General features: G+C 46.4%; 1 protein-coding gene across 1 annotated transcript; it reads right to left on the bottom strand.

The window, feature by feature from the left end:
* Window positions 1-1,911: 1,911 nt before the first annotated feature.
* Window positions 1,912-5,450, bottom strand: Stbd1 (starch binding domain 1). The gene is made up of 2 exons (XM_052735992.1): window positions 5,192-5,450; window positions 1,912-3,627 (listed from the first exon to the last, which is right to left on the bottom strand). The coding sequence occupies exons 1-2, from the start codon at window positions 5,415-5,417 to the stop codon at window positions 2,849-2,851; spliced, it is 1,005 nt and encodes a 334-aa protein (XP_052591952.1). The 5' UTR covers window positions 5,418-5,450; the 3' UTR covers window positions 1,912-2,848.
* Window positions 5,451-18,452: the final 13,002 nt, after the last annotated feature.

Below are 18,452 nucleotides of genomic sequence, written 5' to 3'. Positions count from 1 at the left end.
GAATGTTCTCACAGTAAAACTTTGAACACTACCAGCTAGATTTGAGAGTATTCATATATTATAATGTACTAATTTATGCTAATTCTAGCACATTGGTATAATTGTTTTAAATTATTTTACTGGTTCTGAGATAGTAGAGCCTTTTTTTTTCAGCTTAAACAAATTCCTGAAGAGGAAAAAAAGAGTGTTCATATGGTGGAAAGGGGCACAGTACCAAGACCAGGACAAACTCCATCGTGCCGGACAAACACCAGCCTTCTTGGGTGACCTTGAATTCACTGTTCTGTCAATATCAGTAATCAACAAAACTTTTAGAAATCTCTCCCCTTACATAAAACTAAAGAAAGACAATACTTGGTTACTCTTTAACAAATGAATAGGTAAGTTCTAGATTGAACTAATATAGTCTGCCTTCCTGAAATTGTAATAAACTGGGGTGTATTTGAATGCAAACTGAATATAATGGGACACGGACGACAGACACGTAAGTCACGTAAGTGTTTCGTTGGGGCCAAAACATGAGAGACAATGTGGCAGGGGCTAGCTGTCCACAACATGTCTTCCACTCCCTGGTCCACAGTTGTCATGGGAACACAGCTGCCTGGCTGGAGGCCGTGTTGCAGCCCCGTGTCCCTCACCTATGGGGGTGGTCACCTGACCAGTTCTCACAGGTGGAAAGGAACATGAACAGAAAACCGTGTGCTACTTCAGGTCCAGGTATTAATACTGCATTTGTGGTTTTCCCCCAAGTTATTTCCCTCCCACAGGCCTGATGCAGAAGATGAGAGGGCCATTAGGATGGTGGTACCACAGGGCAGAAGGGGTTCTGGGGGACTCTACAAGGAGGGGAGCTGCTGCCCAGATGAGCTACTGCAGACTGATAGAGGGGCAAGTGTGTGTGTGTGTGGGGGGGGGGGGTTTCCTACCTTCTTACCTGGTGCCAGCAGGAGCCCTGACCCAGCAGTCAGTGACATGTGACATGCTCTCGCAATGACAGCTAGCACTCTAAGCACATCCAGCTTCAAAGGATGGCAAAATAGATGTATATTTAATTATTAATAATGTGTGTGTATATATACATAGCATAATCTGTTTCCTAAATCAGTTGGCTTCAATGAAAGATGAACTTTTATTTCATCAGGTGACTATAGATAGAATTCTAGAGACTTTTGTTTAAATTGCTTTACTTCTTAGGGGGATACTTGAACATTGTGAAGTAATGGCCAGTGCCTTCTTCTGACCTCACTATGAGATACATAAGCAGAATGTATGAATTTCATCCCAAAGAGCTAGAGCCCAAAACTTGCAAACAGCCCGCTAAGCACTGACTGATGCTGCTTTCAGGCGACTCTGTGATTTTGTCAGCAAACTGTCTTAGCCGGAATTGAATACTGTTCTTCCAACAGATACTGTACTGTTTAAACACATAAAAACTCATTTATCCGAGCACTGGGAAGGTAGAAGTGGGAAGATCAGGGGCTGAAGGTCATCCTCAGCTATAGATCAAGTTCCAGGCCAGTTCGGGCTGTCCCGCCTCAGAGCAGACGACAAAGAACTGGGGTGAAGCCCAGCACAGCATGGTTTGCCTGGCACTGCATAAGACTGGCTGTGGTGGCATGTGTCTGTAATCCCAGCACCCAAGACGTGGAGACAGGAGGACAGTTTCAAGGGCATCCTTGGCTACATAGTGAATTTTTTGGTAAGCCTGGGCTACAAGCAACCCTGCCTCAAAAACATTTCATCTTTAAATACCAGCATACTGAATTCCCTTCTAAGCAAAGTTTTAAAAAAAATATTGAGAACTTTCTCCAAAAAGGAAAACAGACTCCATATTTCATCTGCTGTAACAGTTGATGTTTGCTTTTCTCTGTATGTAAAATATCATACCGTTACTTTATTTCTAGGTTATGGTGCTAAAATTGACACAAATAATTCAGACATTTAATAAGGATATTACAACTCAGGATTTATTGTCCAGTTATAACTTAAAGCTTAGTAATTCTTCTCAGAGCAAGGATATTCTTCTGTGTCGTGGTCCTGTATAGACTTTCCTCACTGGTGAGAAGACAAGTAAAGAGGTGACAGGGCAGCCCACCGTGAGACCTGGTGGGACCAGGACGGGGAAGTGAACAGAGACGGCCTGACAGGACGCTGTGGGTAAAGGACGCACGCACCCATTGCTGGAGCCAGACTCGGACCTGTAACCCCCAGTCCTCAAAGAAGTATGGTGTCCCCTTCAGGCCACCTCACCGCCTCACACCCAACCCTCTCATGCTCCACTTCCTGGATGACCAACTCAGACTTTAAAGCGTCAAGACAAAGGCATGCCTGCTAACTCCGCACCTACCCTCGGCACTTAAAATGGAACCAAAACTCCTGGGGAGTCTTCCAGCGTCACTCAGATCCTGACTGGTCACAGTTCCACATGGTGTCACTGTTAATGTAAACAGCGTTGCCTAGCTGGATTCGATGAGGCTTGCTGTGGCCTCCCTGTTCTAGGAGCTCCTACAGGCTCTGCCTTGTACTTGTACAGCTGGGTAGTTTCTCCTTGCCCAGAGTCCATACCTCAGTCTTAGCCAAACCAACTCCCCAGGGACGATCAATCCCCCAAGTAATGATGTGTCAGCACAAACCAGTCAAGGCAACAAGGGGAAAGTCCCGGCTCGCGGGAAGCACTATCTGCATGCATGCGTCTTCCTACATTTTGGACAAAAGCCACACTAGCAACTCTGAAAGCACTCTGATGGCTACAAATGGAATCACACTGCCTTTAAATTATGCAGTGTGCTCTACGGCCTCAGCCTCTTCCCCGTTCTGCGGCAGCCTCGCGGATGCTTTGCAGAGGGAGTCAGTGGATCCCCCACCACCCGTGAACCACTTTATCCTCATGGCCAGTCTGCAGGAGTCTGTTGCTGCATTCTTCCCAGCGAGTGATCTCCCTGTTCTCCACCAACACAAACTTCCACTCCACCACCGTGTCTGCAGGCAGGAAGACGGAATGAGACCACAGCCCGTCCTTACAGTAGTGGAGTGGGATGTACGTGGTCCATCCCCCCAGATTCTCATGGTCTCCAGTTACTGCAATGAACTGCACATCGGTGCTCGTGGTGTAGTGCACCTGGAACTGGATGCTGACCTTCTGAGGTTCCAGAGACACCGCCTTCCCATCTGCTCCCCAGCCTCTTCCTCCCACAGGAGTGCCTCTGCCATCATCCATCCCCTGCCTTAGGCCCTCAAGACTGCCACCCAAACCAACATCCCCCCAAGATGAGTGCCGAGACACCACTTCCCAGTCCTCGTGGCCTGCCTCCTGACTGGCCGGCAGCGCAAGGCCAGCTGCTTTAGCTATGTGCCCAAGCAGGCTGCTGCAGGGCAGCTTCTCCACCACGCCCCCAGCTGTTTCTTGTCCTTTGCAGGGTCTCCGCTCTCCTCCATGAACTTCCGGGCTTTGGTTCCTTGACACTTCTGGGTTGGCCCTGGAGTGTATGTCTGGAATCTTTCCAGCAGGAACATACTCTCTGGCATTGCCCCAGTCTGCTCCAGCATTCTGCAGTCCCTGTGCTCCCTGCTGGTCACCAGGATCTTTGGTCTCGGAAAGCAAATGGCCATTGCTTTCTTGAAGCTGCTCTAAGAGAGGAAAGTGTAGCAACATTAGGTGGTTCACCAAGGAAAACTGATAGCATCAATGGCTATGTCTTCATTTCTATGTGTAGTTCAAGTTCTGTAGAAATCAAGTACCTATCTGCACCTTCCCAACACTGCTCTAAAACACTCGGGAATCTCGGTGCCCAGCGTGAAAGAGAATGAACTGGCAAGCTACAAAGTCTTCCACAGTCCAACCAAGTTGGCAGGGATCCAAGGTTAAGTCACTTGGCTCCTGTCATTTAAAAAAAAAAAATGCTGTCCAGGGGTTAGGGCAGGCGCTTAGCAGGAGGCCCAGCCACACACACTGTGGCTTGTGTGGGACAAAGGACTGCATGCTACCCTGCACCTGAGTGCACACCTGTACTCCCTGGACGAGAGTGCAGGAAAGGGGCCAGCTCTGGAAGGCAGCGTGGTCAGTGTCAGGGATACCAAGAATGACTGAGTAGAGTTAGGGTGAACTTAAGGGGAGAGAAATCTCTTCAAAGACACATGAGCTCCCCCTGCCCCAACACACACTATACACACTTAAGAAACTTTCTTAAAAGCCCACAATCCAAGTCCCCTAAAGACTTGGTTTCTTTCCTGGCTACCTAAACAGCTCTCAAAGTCTGAACTCTTACACTCAAGTCACGGGGGACGGGGGTGGGGTGTGTGTGTGTGTGTGTGTGTGTGTGTGTGTGTGTGTGTGCTTCATTTCGCCTCTTTTTAATTGGTGAGCTTCAGAGTGAGAGGTCAACAAATATTACTCTGAATTCCCAATTTTCAGCTTAAAACATGAGGCTGGCCTTCAGAAACGGAAGAAAACAGATGAACCGCTTATTCAAAATCAGCCGTGGGAAAGATTTTCACGTGGCTACAAATGACCACCACTAAAAATAAGTTCTGCCAGGCAACAACTTGCCAAACAAGGGCACAGGAAGGTAAGGCTTTGTGCCAGTGCGTACTGGTTGCCTGGTCGGGGGTCTCTAGAATGTAGATCTAAACTTATAGGGCAATCCCATCAGAGTTTGGTTCCCTACTAGGCCGCCTGGGCTGTTGTAAACGCACACATGGCCAGCGCACAGCCCCAGCTGCAGTGGCTTTCATGACCCACGTCTAAGCTGAATTTTACTTTCTGAAAGAACTGTCCAGACAGTAGGAAGTGAGCGTTCAACGCTCGCTAGCCCCAAACTCACAACCAAGAAGGGGTGTGGGGTGTCAGGGCTTTGACACTCAGAGGATGCCCCTCCCAGCCCCATCGGAGACTGGAGAGAGTTGTGAGACGCCCCCCAAACCAGCCTCGCGCACTGCGCCAAGCGCAGCCAGGCAGAGGAGCCCGTGCCCGCTGGAGCGGCAGCAGCTAGGCGCGGCCTCCGGAGGACCCGCGTGGCTTCTCCAGGACAGTACAGCCCGGGAACGCGACGGGACCCAGGAGGGTTCAGTCCCAGGTCGGGGAAGTTGGTCCACCAGGACCCACCTGGAGAGCTTCAGGTGGCTTTCTTCCCCTTCCCCAGTGAACTTCCAGACACCGGGCACATCTGCCCCGAGCCCCGGGGAGGAAGAATACCTGGTTTGGAGACCGGCACCCGTTCGGAAGGTCCAGGGCTCAGGCCGCCACCGCCACCACCACCCGGACCGCCTCCCGGAGCCGCAGCCTCCCCTGGAGGTACGTCCTTCTGCGGCTTCGCACCCCCGTCTTTCCCCGGGGCCCCAAGGTCGCCCCGCAGCAGCCACAGGATGAGTGCTCCCGCCAGACCCCCGCCGACCAGCAGGGCGGACCAGACGGCGCCCATGGCTGAGAGGCTGCGGGAGACTACGGGGCGCGGACCAGGGCTCCGCTCACCCGCGCGGCCACACCCACCCCGCCCGCCCCAGCCTTTTACGGTTCCACGGTGGCCGGCCAGTCCGCAGGGGCCGCGAACTTCCCGGCCCCGCCCCGCCCCGCCCCGCCCCGCCCCGGCCCGCAGCTGGGAGCGCGCCCACTTCCCATCGCCCCGCCCACTCCGGCTCTCCACGCCCGGTCCCGATCCACTGGGTCCCGATCTACTGGGTCCCGCACCCAACGCCAGGGCAAGGGATTCCCGGAGCTCCGAGGCGGGAAGGGGCTTAGGGACCTGGACCCTTAGACACGCAGGGGTGGAGAGGACGGGGGTTGCGGGGGAGGACGTGGAGGCCTAGAGGAAGCTCCGCTCCAGTTCCCAGCTGCGCCTAGTCTTCCCGAACTTCTATGTAATAATCTACTTAAAGGCCCACCGCCTCAACCGATCCCTTTGCTCCTCGAACCTCCTACTCCCTCCTTTTTTAAAAGAAGGGTCCAGACTAGCCTAGACTCTTTATATATCTAAGGCTGGCCTCAAACTCGAGATCCTCCTGATTCAGCCAGCATTGACATGGCCCGATTCTTTCACGTCTTTTTTTGTTGCGTGTGTTGCTGCACAATGCACATCTACCCAATCCGAACTGGATATTGTACAGGGGTGGAGCCCCTACAAGTAAATATTAATAAACCAGCGACGCTTTATCAAGCATCGTGTATTAAAAGTGTTTTGTGTATGAATTTAAATTGATTCTCACGCACTAGAAGTCCTATGGAGGAAGAGTTTGACCACACTACTCTGTGCACACCTACTCCAGGTTAATGAGCCAGGGCCTTTTATTTCTGGAGGCTCTCCCTTAAATGCATCCTCCCACAACCCTCTGCTAAGGCCACAGCTGGAAAGTTTGTGCCTTGGAGCTATTGCCAACCTGGCTCCCTTTGGGAGGATCAATCACTCCATAGTTCTCCTAACTGGGATCACACAGGCGCTCTTGACAGGCACTTCCTGGTGGGTTGCTCCTATCTTGGCGCAGGCTGCAACTCCTAAGATAGAAGGTAGATAGGTAGAGAGTGCAGCAATAAAATGAGTCCTGTTTTATTATTAAATTATTGAATATTAAAATTAAATACTGCTATACTCATAGATGAGAGCATCACTCAGCCCTCATCAGAGAAGCTTCTTACAGTAGAAGGTAATTAACGCAAGTGGACCTTGTGTATAGAGCGAGAGACCTTGGAGCACTCAGCCCTAAATGGAACGGCTTTATTAAACCCCTCCCCTCAAGGTTCAGGGAGCTACGTGGAAGAGGTAGAAATATTCTAAGAGCCAGGGGTGGTAGACGACTCCAAGGAAACAGTGTCTTGAAGACACAACAGAACTTGAGACACTTATGCACTCACAGAGACTGTGACAGCGTGAACAACCCCTGTACAAGTTCAAACCTGGATAAACCCCAGCACCGAGAAGGGCACAAAGTCCCACCCTAACCAAGAAGCTATTTGCAATTGATACCTGCTGGGGGAGGGAGAAATCAGTCTCCAAGGGAGAGTCTCTGGGTGTATCAGCCACACTCCAGGAGTGGCTGGTCAACACACAACAGACAATGTGTTTTGTTTTGTTTTGATATTTTTTTGTCTTATTAATTTTCTTTATTTTTTCAAGTTGGTGCTTTGATTTTTTTGTTGTTTGGTGGGTTTTTTTGAGAAAGAGAGAAGGAGAACATGAAGTTGGGTGGTAAGAAGATAGGGGGGTCTGGAATGAGTTGAGAGAGGGAAGAGGATATGATCAAAATATATAAAAAAATTAATTAAAAATTTTAAAATAATTTAAGATCCGAAAAAAGAAGATAGGTAGGTAGGTAGGTAGGTAGACAGAGATAGTGTTATGATATATTGCATGGGGACCCCGAGGGTATCCCGTGTGTGCAGGGAAACATGCTGGCATGCTGGGCAGATGCAGCAGCGGGCTGGCAGATGACCCACACCATGCAGGCATGGCAGCAGGGCAGTGGTGGACAGTCATTCACGATCCAGACGCTGCATCCGCACAAAAACGGTTTATTATAATAGAGAGACGAAGAGAAAGATAGGAAAGAGGGAGAGAAGAGAGAGAAAGAGAGGAAGAGGAAGAGAGAGAGAGAGAGAGAGAGAGAGAGAGAGAGATGGGGTTGAGTGTGCACACCTCATGGGAGGAAAAGCAGAAGAAAGAGAGGAAGGGGAGGGGCCTTTCCCAAAACGGGGCTTTTATGTCAGGACGAAGGGTGGTACCAAGAAGCGGACCAGAATACTTGTGGTGATATTTTATTTGTACTGAAATGTGATTTTAATTCTATGTTAATAAAGTTGCCTGGGGGTCAGAGCTATTAGAGCCCTAGCAAGTGCGTGGCGGCGGTGGCGCACACCTTTAAGGACCTGGAGGGTGGTACATGCAGGCAGTGACGAGGCAGTCACGTGTTTGGGTTTACAACCAATGAGAAAGGAACAACAGCTGCAGAGAGACATTGGATAATAGAAAAAACTACAGAATTAAATCAGCCTATATACTTTAAGGATGTGCTGACCTCAGAATGGAAACCAGGGTATGTGTTACGTTGGGGACGAGGTTTTGCTTTTGTTTCTACAGGAGAAGATAAGCTGTGGGTACCATCAAAATTGATAAAGGTTCGATTTGAACAAGAGAAACCTCTTAATTAGAGGAGGTGATAGTTCTTCAACAAGCATGAACATCCAATTTAAACTAACATACCAGTAACACATGTCTTTTCATTTAATCAGATAATAACTTGCCAAAAAGGAACATCCCCAAAATTAGTCTTGGGGAAAGGTTTTTGTTTTTGTCTTTTAGGAGAATGAAGGTTAAGGAATCTGAAGAACACTGGAAAAATGAGACAACTGAAGAAAAGGGACAAATCATCTATCCCAGGAAACAGAGTGAAACGGCATATGGGTATATATTATCTAAAAAATTTTATGTCTTCCTAAATGTTTGTTTCTGCTTTTCTCTAAAAATTTAACACTATTGGTCTTCTAATAGTCCCAGTTCAATTAAAATTTAAAGCTGACTTTGGAGTTGGAGAATGGCTCTCTCCTTCTTTAAACTCAAGCATGTTGTTAAAAGGAAAATGCAAACTCCCTGTATCATGCCAGAATAAAAGAGCCATCTTCTGCTATGGGACAGGAGAAAAGCCAAATTAATTAAGGGACTATTCTATTACTAATCTCAACTCTTTGATTCTATTCTGATTCTTTAAAACTTTTCTTAAAGTATAAATTTTATATCAAAATTTACAAGATTAATATATATATAGATATATAGTTATATATACATTTTAAACTTTAAGATATGAATGGTCATATAGAGTACTAATTCTAGAAAAAAGGCTTCAATTAGCTGCATATATATGTCTTTGTGTTCGAGTCTCTTATCAGTTTTCTGCAGGAAATCACGGCCAGGCCTAACATCAACTGAAGTCTCCAGGAAGAAGTTGGGGCCCCACAACAACAACAATTCCACGTGGACAATAATAATATCACTAAGCTGACAAACATCATCTACAGATCAGCTTTGAACTACAAGGTGCTCAGAGCAATTTTGAGATGACTAGCTGAGATGATCCAGTCTCAAAGACTACTTGAATAAGGACTTGAGATAAACCCTGAACTTTGGCATTATACACAGACTGGATAATGAAGGATATAGTTACCTTTCCTAGAATTTGACAATTAACCTAAAATTTTTCTTTCAGGATAAAGATAACTTCTCCCATACCCAGCAGGAAGCAATTTTAAGAATATGATGCCCACATTCCCAAAGAGGTGGTGTGGGGCGGTGGTTTTTTGGTCTTTTTAATGGATTTTGGGTCTGGGATAATTTTCATTGTTTAGGGGGGTTGGTTACAAGTTGTTGTCAAGGGTTAGGAAAAAGGCTAAGCAAAGGAGATTAGATTTAAGGTTCTTGTTTAAAAAAAAGAGAGAAAGAAAGAAGAAGAAAAAGACAATTACTAGTTTTAAATACTTTACATTGGATTGGATTGTTTTATATTGTATACAAATTATATATATTGAAATTGATATTGTTAGAAAATGCTATATGTATATTTCTAATTGTACTTATACCGTTCATTTAACAATGCAATTTTCTGATCCTTGAATGTTATTATTACCAACTATTAGGATATAAAGAAATGAAAGTTAGTAGTTAGACATTACAATAGAACTTGTAGTCATATTAGATATGTTTTAAAAATTGAGCAGATATATTTTAGACAGGTCATCTTCAAACCCTTCAGAGATCTACAGAATATGGCATTTAAAATGTTTTAATAACTTAGAAAATTTTTCTTTTTTGTTATGATTATGAGACATGTCGGCTCCTGGCAGTACCAATCTACTTCAGAGAAAATATGGGCATTGAAGAAACTGCATATGGAGTTAACTTTCATTGTGGCAAAAGTTAGCCACTGGACAACAAAGTGTCCTCGAATCAACTGCTGACAAAATGGACAGACAGGACATGAAACAAAGGACTACTGATTCTTTCCTAAACAAGTGTGGCTATGGCTTTATCAAAAGGCATCTTCTGAGGCCAGGACAATATGGCACCATCCCTGAAGTGGCCTTAGCAACTCGGAAAAGGTATAGTGCCCTTTTCTTTGAAGGCAGCTGAACAGGCAGTGGGCCGATGGCTTCTGATGTGCAATGGAACAGCAGCTGAAACAATTATTCTTGAAGAGTAACTAAGCTCACGCCTCTCAATAGTAGACTGGTATTTGACAGAGGGATGTGGAGAAGAACGGGATGCTGAGATGAAGCCATATATACACAGCCAAGAAGAATGGACAGCTGAATTAAAAAACCATCAACAATTTCCAGAATTGAAAATCCTGAATCATGACATGACACTAGTGGAATTCAGGTGTTTCTGGTACATGGACTGCTCTCACCCAATGTGAGGTTGAACTGTTGACCTTGTGTACATCCTACTTCACAAATGAGTCTGTCAGCTATGCTAAGCCTATAGGCTGAAGATGATGCCCCAGCATTGCGGAGAAACCTCAGGTGACTGTCCAGGCAGCTGGCTGTTTCTGTCAACTCACAAAATTTTTGGAAGTTGCTTGCATGCACTTTCTGTTTTTATTTTTTTATTTTTTTTGGTTTTTTCGAGACAGGGTTTCTCTGTGTAGCTTTGCGCCTTTCCTGGAACTCACTTGGTAGCCCAGGCTGGTCTCGAACTCACAGAGATCCGCCTGGCTCTGCCTCCCGAGTGCTGGGATTAAAGGCGTGCGCCACCACCGCCCGGCCTGTTTTTATTTTTGTTAGCTAATATTATTTCCTTCTTGGGTCTCTGAGGGAGTTGAAGATTAGTTAGTTATAGTTGAAGATTAGTTAGTTATAGTTGAAGGTTAGTTAGTTATAGTTGAAGGATAGAAAGTGAATTAGATACATTTTGGACTTAACAAAATAGGATAGATAATGAAATTATTTTCTCTGAATTTGTCAAATACAAATGGACTAGACATTGTTTAGACATTTATTACTTGTATATATTGTATATAGTCATTGTACTTTTGTATATAGTTTTTCTTTTGTTAGTTATAACCTTTTTCTTTTTTTTCCTTTTTATTAAAATAGAAAAGGGGAAATGTGGTGATATTTTACTTGTACTGAAATGTGATTTTAATTCTATGTTAATAGAGTTGCCTGGGGGTCAGAGCTATTAGAGCCCTAGCAAGTGCGTGGTGGCGGTGGCGCAAGCCTTTAAGGACCTGGAGGGCAGTACATACAGGCAGTGATGAGGCAGTCACGTGTTTGGGTTTACAACCAATGAGAAGGCAGAACAGCTAGACTATATAAAGACAGACACACAGGAAGTAGGTCCCTTTGGGAGAGCTCTCTTGGCTGAAGAGGATCGCTGAATCAGGAAGGGTGAGGCTCTTAGCTCTGACCTCTTGACTTTCTTCTCTGAATCAGCTCTGTGTTTCTTATTTAATAAGACGGTTGGTTACATCTACAAATACTAACATTGGTATCCAAGGGGCAGGTCAGAATACTAACATTGGTTTCCAGGGCGTGGGTCAGAATACTAACATTCCTCCGTTTTGATTATTATAAAAAAGGTGAGTTATGGAAGCAAGTGGGGGAACCAGGGCGCTGAATTCACGAGACTGCTCCAAGCTGACAAGGGGTGAAGTGGGGAGCGGAAACCGGGAGTCATGCATGGGCAGCGGGATCTCAGGAACGTTCCTTGAGGGAGCTGAGGAGGCAGGATGCAGCAGTGGCGTTCTGGTAGCTTGGGGGAAAATGGCATGCCAAATGAGGAGTATAGAGGCCATGGCATCTGCTGTTTCTCTGGAGGTCAGGTGGGAACAGTGAACCTGCAAAATACGCTTGAAAAATAGAGGGGGTCAGAAATGGGCTCTGGAGATTGTTAGTTTTCCTCAGACCAGATTTCTTGAAGCAGTAGCAAAACTTTTCCCAGGAGTCTGTAGGTATCTTACAGACAGCTGAAATAGATTTACATCACGGCAAAAGGGTTAAAAATCTATTTAAGGACTCTTAAGAACTCTTTGTAGTCAATGTTTTATCGGTTTATTAAAGCTGTATTTATCAATATTAAAACTTTGAACCTCTGGAGTTATATCTGAAACAAGACTATCCTATACCATGAAGTCTGTGAATGAGGCATACCTGTCTGTAATTTTAACAGGAAACTTATTATTGAGCTATCAAGGTGCTTGTAATCTTGGGATCAGGGCTGTTAAACTGATACCCTAGTCATCAAACATCATCAGATCTGAGAAGGATAAATTTAAGAAGAAGTGAAACAGCTTTCCAGCTACCTAGGCAGCAACCCCAAGTCTCTCTGTGGTCGTTGGGGGACAGAGGCCCCAAAGGCAGCACTTATTCAGCTGATAAGCTCAGAAGATCTGACAGGTTTTTTTTCCTGTGGAGTAGAAATGTGGGGAGGTCATCCTACCTGTCTTGGCAGAGGGGACAGTTGATCCCTATTGCTCTTCTTATTCACAGTCTGGACGGGATCTCAGCTTTTCGCTGCGTGACCAGCCTTGCCATGAGCTTCCTGGTGGAAATTCTTCTGCAGCTGTCCGTGTTCTTGGAGGAGATACAGGATGCTGCCAGGAGCTGATGTATCTCTCTCTATCATCAAAAGCTTTTATATTAAATGTCATATTCTCAGATCTCTACAGGTGTTTGAGGACTGGGGGAACAAAACCTGTTAAATATATATATATATAAAACTTTGAGAGCATATATATAAGTTAAATCTGAAAATACAGGCTTTCCACTTGGTCACAGCCCAATGAAGTCAGCAAGGACAGAGAGGCATACATTCTTAAGCCTGAATAGATCCTGAGCACGGAGAGACATTCTCTAAGCCATTGGCAGTGCTATCTGAATCTATCACCATTTTTAATGCCCTGAAGCTGTAGTTCTGATCCCTGAGTACAGCCAGACTACAATCCTGAATGACTTATATAGAAATAATTATTTCTTAAGCTGTCTCCTGAGAAGGCAAAGAAAAGTGTCAGGGGAAAGATCCCAAGATCTAATGAGAACAGGAGAAAAGGGGCTTGTGAGTCAGGGTATGGCCCACCTCTGAGAAAAGGACCCTCTGAGAAAAGGAAAAAGACCCTCTTGGTGGACTCTATGCCAGGGGTTCCATCCTTAACCTAGACCTCCAGCCTGTCCTGGGAACAGGGAGCACAGGACGACGAACTCTCCATAGCTACTTCAAGCTGAAATGGGGCGCAGGTATTCAGGCTCTGGCTACTTAAAAGTGAGGAGGGGCCGGGCGGTGGTGGCGCACGCCTTTAATCCCAGCACTCGGGAGGCAGAGCCAGGCGGATCTCTGTGAGTTCGAGGCCAGCCTGGGCTACCAAGTGAGTCCCAGGAAAGGCGCAAAGCTACACAGAGAAACCCTGTCTCGAAAAACCAAAAAAAAAAAAAAAAAAAAAAAAAAAAAAAAAAAAAAAAAAAGTGAGGAGGGAACCCAGGAAATGGGGTATTTACCAGAAGTATGTGGTCATCTGAGCTAGCTGTAGAGACAGAGAACACATCTAGCTGGTCCACATCACATAGACAAGAGTCTCTGCTGGCATCTGTAGCAGGGAAAGTGCTGTAGGTTGTGGTCCACAACTGTTACTTTGATGTTTCTGCCAGCCTGCTGAAATACAGACTAGAGACGAGAGTTAAAATTTACGAATTTATTTGGAACCTCTTAGCTCATGGTCCTAAGTGATTGGGAAAGGGAGACCAGGAGGGAGAGAAATACCATCCTCAGGAATAGACAGGTGAGGAAACTCATTTATCTGGAGCTTGTTTGACCTCTGTGAAGGGGATCCAATGGCTTCTTTCGATCCTCTGAGGCTTATATGAATTTTAATTTTATAAAAGGAAATAAAAGTTTTAGATAAATCAGTATTATCAATCAGTACTGAAATCCATATCATAGAAGAGCAGACAATGGGTATCTGAAAAACAGCAGAAGTAAACTCATACCCTTGAATTCTAGCAGAATTACAGATTTGTGTTAAAAAAAACTTTTATAACTGGTATTTATACCCTGAATCATTTTCTAAAAACTGCTCCCAAGGAAAGGTTCAAGATCTCTCAAATGTCTTCTTGCAATATCAAAATTAAAGTACATGGCATTTAAAAAAGATTTAAAATCTCTTAAGCATTACTATTGCTACATTATCCTGGCATAGGGAGCATGCTGCCCCTGCCCACAAGTGAATCAGACAATGAAATGGGCTGGAAGTTGGCTATATCACCAGCATGTGGGGAGGATGGGTCTCTGGGCCCCACCCATTCGAGCCTGAGAGCGGACACTGAGGAATGCCAGGCCAAGACTGGGGGACTGTTCTTGATCCATAAAATCATGGTAAGACAAGGCATAGCATGAGGCAATTACCTGACCTCCCCCAAACAGACAGCCTGAGTGCTGGGTGCCCCGCCCACACAAGCAGCTGAGGAATGAACAGCAGGCCGAAACTGGACCTCTGCCCCACCCAGATGGCTTGAGCTGACGGACAGGAAGTGGCTTTTTGCTGCCCTTAATGAAGATGGAGGTGAGGCCATATGACCTGTCTGTTTTGACCTTATTTAAAATCCTTTATTTAAGATGGTGCCACCTGACCATGTGATTGCCCCTATCAAATATGGTGCCTGACCACACGTTCATGTGTTTTTTGTTTTTTTTGTTTTTTGTTTTTCTAAAATAAACTGAACAGATTAGGAACATATAAACTGAGGCCTTTAAAAGTCAATCAGAAAGAACTATAGATGGCTATATCAATCATACATTTCCATTTGCACATAGGAAATAGATTTTGTGCAAGAAAGACGGAGAAAAGTTTTTGTGGGAAACTTTTATGGTTAATACATTGGAGCTCAGAGGCGGTGTTATGGAGGCGACCAGGAAGCAGAGTACAGTGCAGCTGGGTAAGAGAGAGGGACCCCCCCCCCAACACACACACACACACACACACACACACACACACACACACACACACAGGCTGCGGCATGGTGTGAGCAGCCACAGAGGAATGAACCCAAGCCATAGGTCAGCATCAGTGGTGGAGGCAGCGGGCCATAAGCGCATTTCCCACGATGAGGTATACAGCCCAGCAGACTGACCTCCAGCGACCCAGAGGGTCAGTGAGGGACAGCAAGTGGCGTAAGATAGCCAATGGATTGTCGTAACAAAGGCTATGGGCCATGGAATTGAGTGGGCACAGGCTGTCTCCATATGCCATCGCATAGGGGCGGGGCAGAAGGGCTCAAAGCCTAAAAGACACATAGTGCCCGTTGTGGGAAAATGGCCAAAAGGGAGGCTTACCAAAGGGGGAGGGGCTTATCGATTACGCCGGTATTGGAGGAAGTGAGTGTTGAAGGTTCCAAGGCTCCTAGCGTGCCTCAGACTGCCGGCAGACAGGAGGAATGCGCCAGGAGGACGTCTGCTGAGTCACTAGCACCAATGTTAGGATATATTTATTGCACGGGGACCCCGAGGGTATCCTACACGTGCAGGGAAACACGCTGGCATGCTGGGCAGATGCAGCAGCGGGCTGGCAGGCGACCCACACCATGCAGGCATGGGGGCAGGGTGGCGGTGGACAGTCATTCACGACCCAGACGCTGCATCCGCGCAAAAATGGTTTATTATAATAGAGAGACAAAGAGAAAGATAGGAAAGAGGGAGAGAAGGGGGGGGAGGGCTCGAGGGTGCACACCTCGTGGGAGGAAAAATGGAAGAGAGATGAAAGGGGGGGGGCTTTCCCCCAAATGAGGCTTTTACGTCAGGACGCAGGGCAGCGCCAAGGAGCAGGGTCAGAATACTAACACTGGTTTCCAAGGGGTGGGACAGAATACTAACAGATAGATGAAAGACAGGTGGCCTAGGCAGAGGTACCCTGATAATATATAGAAGCCTAATTAGAAGAGAAAGGAGGAAGTGCCTAATGAACGTCTCCAATCCAGCTCACGTAGATGAAGACGTCACTGCCCCCTAAACTAAATCACAAGCACCCACAGGCTGCCTGACTAAGGGTCCGAGGATACCACCGCAATCATGTCCGGCCTCTTCAACGGCTCTACATCTCACACAACCCCGTCCTCATGACCTCTCAGGGCTCAGCCGCTCTGGCCCTCTCCAGCCATGGTGGCTTCCTCAGCTTACATAGATCTTACATGCATTTCAAGCACAACTTACATAGAACTTTGTGTGTTCTTTGTCAAATGCATTTCTTGTCTTTGACTAGTTAGGGGTTCAGTGGTGAACTTGGGAGACAAAGTGTGTCCAAACCGTAGCATGTGCCTTCCCTCGTAAACCAGCGAGCATAAGCCCAGGGTCTCCCAGTTCTGTGAGCCATTCTAGCAATTCATAAAGCCCCAGGAAAAAGTCACAGGATCCCCCAATTCATAACCAGCTAACCAGAAGCAGGAAATGCACGGACTTGGGCTTAACCTCTGAGATGGGGAGTCTTAAACTGAGCCCTTTAACGTATGGGATCCAAACTGACTTCAGGTAGAAAGTGTTAGGACTGCGCTACATTGGAGGACAACAGGTTGATGTCCATGCGTTGGAGAATGGCTTGGTGTGGAAACACTGCTCCCTACTTACGAAGTCTCATCACCTGGAGAGAGATTCTTGAGAGGAGGAGAAAGTAGACGGTGTCTCTGCACTGACCTCTGAGTGGCCAGTCTCAATGTCTGTACCCACAGACCTCATCTGTGTCCCTCCGTGGGCTCGGGCTCTCATGCACTCCGAAACTACTCTCAACCCTGCTGAGAATCTTCCCTAAAGCTTGGCATTGCTTTCCCCGGCTCAGAATTCCACTTCAGCGCCTCCCCCCTTCCTCAAACTGAGATGCCGTTCTTTTATTTGAATTCTGAACATATGAACTTTCTTAGCGCCAAGTCTGAGGTTTTCTCTTATGATCCGAACATACGAATCTGAGGTTTTCTCTTATGATCCGAACATACGAATCTGAGGTTTTCTCTTATGATATAATTATTTTCGGAACTCCTCTTTCTTTAGCTCACAAATCCCTTAGGGGTCAGAGCAGTTCATTCTTTATGTTCCATGGAGGGCCAAGTCTGTCATCTAATACACCTTATATTGTTGCTTTTTATTGCGTGCCTAATTGATGTAATTGAGGCCCGCCCCTGGCTGGTGCTTCATCAGGATTATCTCATACAACGCCTTCAGAGGTGAGATCTGCTCAAGGTCATCCAGGGGATAGCCGACCAGGCTAGGACTGGAACCCAGCATCCTGACCCTAGGACCCCGGCTCTGAACCTCTAGCTACACCAAATCCTGATGGTGGTTAAGCCACATTCATGGTTCAAGACGTGCCTTTTTGAAGTGAGTGTGTGAATTTGGATGTGTGTGTCATCAGAGGAGCCGTTAGGGAATATTCCAGCACAATGCTGAAGTCTAGCTGTGTTGTTGGCTTCTAATTCCTCTCTCCAAGCGATGGCTCTCTGGGGATGTACCACCAGCACCTGTCCATTTCTGTCAAACTCTGCGCCTGTGTCTCCACATGACATTCCCCGCAGGCAAACCCTCTCCGCGGATCAGTCACGTTGGAGCCGCCCAGCCTCAGGTTTCATAGAGACATTTTCTAACTGCAGCTGTTTGCAAACCTCTGACTCATCTTGGCTCCTGGATGGACTCCAGGCTGAGCAGCTTGGTAATGATGAAACCTTTAGAAACGGAGAAACTGTATTGGAAAAACGAGCTAGCTCGCTGTACAGGGAAGGGGGGGGGGGGAGCTGGGTTAGCTGTGCTGCCTTAAACAGTAGGTTTCAGGTGGAATAAAAACCCTAAATGAAAATGGTATAAGTGCAAGGCTGAGGAGACAAAATCCAAGACACTGTCACAGTGATAGCACCTAACTTAGGAGGCTGTTTTGATATAATCACATCCAATGGAGGATGCTACACAAAGTTATCAGACAACTCCAGACGAGGGCAGGGAGGGCAGGGAGCTGTGCTGTCAACCAGACAAAGGATTAATAGCCAGATACCCAACAAACGCTTACACATTGACAAGAAAACGACTTGAGGGCCCCTTTTCTCCTCACGTCTGGACTGAACAGACAACAGGCACTCACTGGCCGAAGGAACAGATTACAGAGACGCGCGCAGCCACTGGTAATCAGAAAAGGCAAATTCAAGGAAGGAGTCTGATTCTATCCCAGAAGCAAACATGAGCAAGAAGATGTGGTGGGACTTACGGGGAAGTTAACGGGCACATTCAGAAAGCATGAAAGGAACGGTGCATGTACCCCACCACCCAGCCCTCTTCAGCACGCGAAGTCTGCAGGCCACCTGGCTATATGGGGGAGAGCTAGAAATATTGTGAGTGTTCCACAAGGCTTTAAGTTGGTGCCAAGGTTTTTTTTTTTTTTTTTTTTTTTTTTTTTTTTTTTTTTTTTACTTCGGTTCTCACTCTCCCACGATCAGACCACATCTTACGGCTTTCCAG

The sequence above is a fragment of the Peromyscus californicus genome, unplaced genomic scaffold (assembly GCF_007827085.1).
Source record: "Peromyscus californicus insignis strain IS unplaced genomic scaffold, ASM782708v3 Scaffold_13__1_contigs__length_99412109, whole genome shotgun sequence".
In the NCBI taxonomy this organism is placed as follows: domain Eukaryota; kingdom Metazoa; phylum Chordata; class Mammalia; order Rodentia; family Cricetidae; genus Peromyscus; species Peromyscus californicus.
The sequence above is the reverse complement of the archived record's forward strand: the minus strand, read 5'-3'. Positions and strand labels throughout refer to the sequence as shown.

What these genes read in the sequence shown, in the direction of transcription:
- Stbd1 (XM_052735992.1), bottom strand. Translation starts at nt 5,417, where the DNA reads ATGGGCGCCGTCTGGTCCGCCCTGCTGGTCGGCGGGGGTCTGGCGGGA. An exon ending in GGTGCCGGTCTCCAAACCAG is followed by an intron (nt 3,628 to 5,191) that starts GTATTCTTCCTC and finishes TTCCTCTCTTAG; the next exon opens with AGCAGCTTCAAGAAAGCAAT.